Source organism: Chenopodium album, chromosome 6 (genome assembly GCF_948465745.1).
Source record: "Chenopodium album chromosome 6, dcCheAlbu1.1, whole genome shotgun sequence".
Classification (NCBI taxonomy): Eukaryota; Viridiplantae; Streptophyta; class Magnoliopsida; order Caryophyllales; family Amaranthaceae; genus Chenopodium; species Chenopodium album.
The window spans coordinates 7183022-7190286 of NC_137839.1; the positions used below are offsets into that span (position 1 = coordinate 7183022).

At 36.3% G+C, this 7265-nt stretch overlaps 1 protein-coding gene across 4 annotated transcripts; it reads right to left on the reverse strand.

Moving 5' to 3' along the window:
- Nucleotides 1-248: 248 nt before the first annotated feature.
- On the reverse strand, nt 249-2985 carry LOC145635778 (uncharacterized). Of its 4 annotated transcripts, none has more exons than XM_081687133.1 (4): nt 2822-2985; nt 1754-2177; nt 1039-1476; nt 249-698 (listed from the first exon to the last, which is right to left on the reverse strand). In XM_081687133.1, the coding sequence occupies exons 2-4, from the start codon at nt 2067-2069 to the stop codon at nt 463-465; spliced, it is 990 nt and encodes a 329-aa protein (XP_081543259.1). In that variant the 5' UTR covers nt 2070-2177; nt 2822-2985; the 3' UTR covers nt 249-462. The 4 variants fall into 4 exon arrangements, with proteins under 4 accessions (XP_081543259.1, XP_081543258.1, XP_081543262.1 ...); XM_081687132.1 differs by having other exon boundaries at nt 1754-2193; XM_081687136.1 differs by having other exon boundaries at nt 274-698; nt 1039-1461; nt 1754-2193.
- Between the last annotated feature and the right edge of the window lie 4280 nt (nt 2986-7265).

Sequence of the window (7265 nt, forward strand, 5' to 3'; positions counted from 1 at the left end):
CATATGTCAATACACAGTTTTTATTTATTTACTTTTTTTTTTTTAAAGTTGAGAAAAAGAAACATTGAGAAGCCCTTTTTACAGGGGAACACACATGATTTGTGTTCGTACAGAACATCTGCCAAACGCGGCGAGTATTATGCAAACCCATGGGAATTTCATCTTCTTCGCCAAAATTTTAACGTATTAAATCTTACAAATTAAAAGTTGATAACTGCAACAATCACATAAACTATAGAATAATGCTGAACAAGGTTGAACAAAGAGCACATATTATTTCATACTTCGTATATCTTATTTATTGTAACATTCAAGTGAGATCAAGTCATCAACAATACCCAATATGAAAAATATTGCTGTTTCTGGTTAAGTTTTGATGAGCCTGGGACTACACTGCCTCTTCTAAAAATGACTATGAACAAATTTTACCAAGATTGACAAAAATGGTGCAAATGATCCATACTAAGACATGAAACTTTCGCAAAAAACACAAGGCGGATCTCCCTGCTGCCCTTCAAGTTCACCGAGATTCAGGCAAACATAATGGAAGGAATGCCCACAAGACAGGATTGCTACGACAGGTATCGTAGCGAACTCACCCTCGCCGTAGTAGTCACCCCCACTGTCTGGTGCAACCCCCAGGTCCTCCTCACACAGAGAGCAACAAACTCCAATTTGGATATCAGGTTTGTTATAACCTGTACATGCAGGAAAAAAAAATATCATCAAAATACGAATTACATGCCAAAACCAAGAAGCTTTGGGGATATGATTAAGGTTAGGAGTAAGATTTGAGGTTTAATCTAGGTCCAATTTTTCCAGGCCTACAATTCAGGTAGCTAATACAGAGTATAAGTTTTATTGCTTTTGTTTGACTTAAAGCCAGACTTGGTTTTTTCAAACCTCCTAGTTCAACTACAATACCACACACAAGGCACACATTATTCTCGGAAGCATAAGGTTAAGAACAACAAAACTTAGGATATTTCACAATCCCTATATATTTATTCTGACAATGCAAGAAGGGAGTAGACATACCATCCCATTGTATATGATACCGATAGCTCTCTGATTCCAACCGGTAACTCTCTGGTTCCAAATGTAATTTGCTGGTAGAAGCTTTATGTTCAGTATTCTTTTTCTGAACCTGTTTCCCTTTAGAAGATTTTTCTTTAGGTGAAGGTTCCTTTCCTTCAACCTGTTTTTGAATTGCAGACTTCTTCGACTTGCTAGTGGAAGGACTTGAATCAGTCAATTTTGAAGACTGTCTTGTGGTAACACCAGGAGGCTGTGATTGCTGCCTTTTTGCGGAAAGCTTCTTCTTATCAGTGGAATCCGGTTGAGCCTTTTCCCTCCAAACCTGCTGAGAAGATGTGATCTTATCTTCTGTTTTCTGAGCAGGCGTGTTAGGCTGTTTTCCAATCCTAGGAGTATGAGTCACCTGGGCTGTTTCCTGTCCACCTGCTGATACACAATCTAAATGCATCAGTGAGAAGTATCACAAATATTTAAAGTAAAATAACCAAACACTAACATTGTTAAAGGGTAGATTCTGTGAGCTAAAATTACTGATACTGTAGCATTAGACTGGAGAAATAAAGTGTAAAACATTAATCAATTGATTAAAGAAGCAAAATTGCCACCTTATACTACAGATTTTCCAACACATTATATCTAGTTATATTGTAGACTTTGGCAACCTAAATATCCACATTAAAGGGAAATCTTAAAGCACAAAATGTTAGATTACTACCTCCTGCTTCCTTCTGTGCTAAACTAGCTGCAGTGTGTTTAAGGTCTCTCGCTTTCCAGACAGTAGAGGAAACTGTTTTTGTTCCAGATTTCCTGGGTGCATTCTCAGTAACACCACCAATAGCAGCTTTTTTGGCAGCCCCTGAAGCCTCCTCAGACTTCTTTTTTTTATTTGAACTGCATGACACAGGAGTGGGACAACTTTTTACTGCTGTATTTTCAGAGAGTCGTCCTGAGCGTGTTTGTCTAGCAATACCAAGAACACGAGCAGCAGATTGTCTTCCTTTTCCAGCTTCTTTCTCTCCCTTGTTGGACATGGTATCCTGAGTTCCTACGAATGCAGGGCCTTCGACTCAGAAAGGGGCGAAAATATCACCCAAAGCAGCAGTTTCCTCAATGCTCACTCATTTGTAAATTGTGACAAACTGCAACAATAAGAATCTGCAATACCATTAATACTTGTATCATACATCCAATCTAATATCACCAAGAATGCTACTCCATGCCAGCGTGTGCTGCGCGCACACGCAGGCGTGTAACACTATGCTAGATGCTCTCAGATGCATTTAATAATTACCCTTTACACGTTCTTGTCAATCAATTATTGATTGATGATTATAATCATCTTTCCATGAATCATAAAGTAATTTACAGAACATTATTTTGTCAGAAATTGTATATTTTGTGATATTATTGATAATTTCTTTATTACTTTACACCCTGACAATTAAAATATTGCAAGAAACTCTTATTTCTAATGATTAGACATAATGATAAAACTATTAAATTCCAGTCGATATTATTACCCAATCTTTAATTAACCTAATAATTTAGAAGAAAAAAAAAAAAAACCCAGAAAAATTCAGTAAATATTTCTATAACCCAGATAACATAATAATTCAAATAGCCTAAATTCAATTCAAAAACAATAAAAGCAGAAGGAATTTATTGATAACCAGATAATTAAATCGTAACAAAAAAGCTAGAAAATTGATGATTTAAACCAAGAAAACAGTAAGCAAGAAATCAAATTCAAAGAAATCGAAAAAAAAAAAAAAAAGATTAATACCTGATTAAGGAGTAAGAAAGCGATTGATTGAAGAGAAAAAGAAAGTAAAAGCGGGTTAAGGGAGTCAGCGGAGGCGTTGAAATTGAAAAGGGCGAAATTGGAGATGGAGGGAACCTTTTTAAAGGTATCGGTTAAGTCGGTTAGCCTTTTTTTTTTTTTTTTTTTTTTTTTTTTTTTTTTTTTTTTGGGGCTATTCAGTGTTCAAACTAGAGCTGTCAAAAGTTAACCCGATTCGAAATACCGACTCAAATCCGATTATTAACCGATCCATCTGAACCCGAAAAAATGGTGACCCAAACCCGACCTGAAACCAACCCTAGACCCGAGTTGACTTGAGTATGTGAGACCTAAACCCGAACATGAACTGACTTAGAGATAACTCGACCTGAATGTAACCCGTAAATTATTGACCTGAACCGAACCCGACTTAAACCGAAATTGACCCAAACCCGTTTTAACCCGTCAAAATCCGAATTTAACCCGACTTGTTACTAACATGACCTGAATTCAACCCGATCCGTTCCTAACCCGACCTGAATTTAGCCCAACCTGTTACAAACTCGACCCGAAATCAACTCGACTTGTTATTGACCTGACCCAAATTCAACCCGACTTGTTATTGACCCGACATGAATTTTACCAAACCTATTACAACCCGACCCAAAAATTCAACCCGGTCTGTTACCTAAGTCGACTCGAAATCAACACGACTTGTTATTGACCGACCTAAATTCGACCCAAATTGTTCCCGACCCGATTTCAAATCACCTTAATGCAATTTAGACCACCTTATTATTGTTGATCAAAACATTTTGTCTAGGGAGACCAAGTCAGTCCAGGCCGGCAAAAGAAAAGAGCATCATCCTCAAATATAAGAGTTAAATATACTCCGTAGTATATATTTGTTGAATAATCAAAGGAAATAATTATCTTCCTAAATTATAAACTATAGTTCCCTAGTATATTGCCATATATATTATAGTCAAAGAAAATAATTAGCTTGATAAAAATGATAATAATCTATTTATACTTAGTTGAACCCGAATATGACCTGACTTGGAAATGACCCGACCTGATTGTAATCTGCAAATTATTGACTTGAACAGTTGAACATAACCCGACTTGACTCCGAGAATGACTCAAATTGGAAATGACCCAACCTGATTATAACTCGCAAATTATTGACTTGAACTGAACTCAACTTGAACCCGAGAATGACCGACTTGAAAATGACCCGACCTGATTATAACCCGCAAATTATTGACTTGAACCGAATCCGACTCAAACCCGAGAATGACCCGACCTAATTCTAACCTGCAAATTATTGACTTGAACCGAACTCGACTCAACCCGAGAATTACCCTAACCCGTTTTAACCCGAATTAAACCCGACTCTAATGTAACCCGACCTATTATTAACCCGGCTCAAACCCGATAAGAAGTATGACCCGACGTGACCCGACTCAAGCATGACCTAACCCAAACCTGACCCGCATAGGTTATGGAATTAATCCGAATTAAACAACCCAAGTTGACACGACCCACTCTTACCGACCCATTTACCCAAATTGACAGCTCTACCCGAAACCTCCTAAGTTTCTCAAAAAGCGTGGATATAGCCTTCAATTTTGGAATTTTTTTTAGTTTTTTTCAACGGGAAATAAAAATTGCCGAAATATTTACCATGGTCCCTAATACCATCCGGGAGTCCAATTGGCTAGGTGGAACCATTCAATTTGCCTTTAAACGACCAATTTACCAGTTTACAACTTGCACCGATTTCATTAACTCAAGCTTACCACGAACATTTATGACAACATATAATGATCACATATAGATCCAAACGGCATTATATGACCCGGAGATGTATCCCCTAAAATCTCAATGCTTTTCGACACCAGGCCCCGACACATTCGAAATTTCTCAAAAAGAGTGGATATTAGCCTTCAATTTTGGATTTTTTTGACTTTTTTCCGCCCGGATATAAAAATTGACGAAATATTTACCATGGTACCAAATACCCTCCAGGAGTCCAATTGGGTGGGTGGAACCATCAAATTTGCCTTTAAACGACTAATTTACCGGTTTACAACTTACACCAACTACATTAATTCAAGCCTACCACGAACATTTATGACAACATATAATGATAATATATGGTTCCGAACAGCATTATATGACCCCGAGATGTATCTCCTAAAATCTCAAGCTTTTTCGACACCTGGCCCCTAAACCTCCAAAATTTCTCAAAAGCGTGGATATTAGCCTTCAATTTTGGAATTTTTAAACTTTTTTTCGCCCGAAAATAAAAATTACCGAAATGTTTACCATGGTCCCAAATAAAGACTATGTAGCACTAGCTACTTATTAAAATTAATCATCCAAATCAGACTATAATGAGGTTCTAATAACTATTATCAATGGCAAATGCCTTATTCATGCTAACTCCACCCTAACAAAAATAATCCTCAAGGTATCACATTACTGCTCTTATCTCTCTTCTCATTGTAATTATTAACATCAATATCAAGGTCATTTTCGTCATCTGAGTCTTCAATAATAATTGACTTGTAGAGCGGATTTGGATTTCTAGTAGCTCTCTTCCCAGCATTTGGATCTTCAGGTGGTGGTGGTTGTAACCATTCAAGCTCATCCTCATCTGGAAATTCAATAAGAGTATAATCATGGAACCTTCTTTGGTAAGTTTTAATTTTATGCTTCTTATTCTTTGCTGTTTTAAACTCATGTAAGTATTGGTAGTCTTCCTCATCTGGATTAGTTGGCGTCATAATCTTTTCAAACCTTTCCACAGTATCGTCACTTCGAGTATCACTCTCATCCTCAGACACAACAATGGGGTTGTTCCTAATATCATTACTCACGCTTTCAGACGTGAATACTGAGTCGCTCATCCTTTTTCTACGTTAACCCAACGCAACGAACATTCCAAAAAGCATAACACAAGCACATCATAGAAATAAATCAATTAGAACATAATTATAACATGTTAAATAAATAAGAAAATAACACTTCATGTGATAATTAAATGCAAGAGAGAAAAAAAAAATATGTATGATGTATGCATGCATTCCCTTCTTAAGTCTACCCAAAACTCACCAAGTAGAAAAAAATAAATTTCAAATTTGTTTTAAATAAAATGGTTTAAAACATAATTAGTTTCAAATGGATAAAAAAAAATTTTGTCATTAAAATTAAAATTTTAAATCATTGAATAGGCGCCTAAGTCATACTAAGCTAATTGGCTTTAGTGGTAATTAAATCTAACCTAAGCTCCCAGATACCACTTTGTAACACCCCAATAATTCTCTCTTAAAAACCTGTGAGAAACCTGTATATAACCTGAACAATTTCAAGAGAATTACTGGTGTGCTACCGCCAGGTGTTCAAACGTTAAGGCTATCTCAGAAATTTGCCGCGGAAAACCAAAATAGTTTTAAATAAATCTCAAAACAAAGGAATTAAATCAAAATAAGTATTACAAGTTGGAACCATTAAGGCCCTTATTCAAAACCCAATAAAAAGTAGTAAGTGATTAAATTCAGAGTTCCAATAAATTCAAACCCAAAAGAATTAGTGTCAACTAAAATCGAATTAAAATAAATTCAAACTTTGCAAAATAAATAATATGGAAACAACCAACTCTCTACTCAAGATCCCACAACCCTGATGAATGCTGCATGTGTAAGAACCTGTGGTTATTCTGCTCCCCAATATTACAAGTGTACAAATTGGATCGTCACAGGGTCATTGAAAGGCGAAGGCCATGACCAAAGAAAGACACACACAAAAGCACGCAGTTAGCAAAGCTGAGTACATACAAGCTGCGAAAACAAATTAAGAAAATACCTAACATGCTACTAATATTCCAGCACAAGCATCATTAAATACAGACTCAATTCACGACTCGATTATCAAATTTATTAAGACCTCACTAATTGATATTAATTGACTCATTTATTTATTTCATTGGATTTAGCAATAGAAAAGGTTGTCCAACCCATGTCCCATTTGGAACATCAATAAAGAAAAACCCCATGCCTCCTTTCGGAAACATCAATAAACATCCAACGACCACGGGCGCGACTCCGTGACCGTAGTTAGTATGAGATCTCACCTAACTCCTAGTTTTGAAAAATATTTGAAATAAGAGACTCGTAAATCAGACGGCCTCGAGAAAAGTACACGGCTAATACCCCATGTACCCCAACCCCTGATTGTCATTACTCCAGATGTGCACCATTCCAGAGTTTTATTGCTCATCCATCTTGCACTTTACGTAATTTACAGGTTTAGACTTGGTGATGACTCATATACATATCAATACAAACATCCCAAAAGCAATTCAGTCAAACATGGCAAATTCTCAATTTAGATTCTTGATTTATTAGTGACAAACAACATTTATTAATTATTCCATTACTAC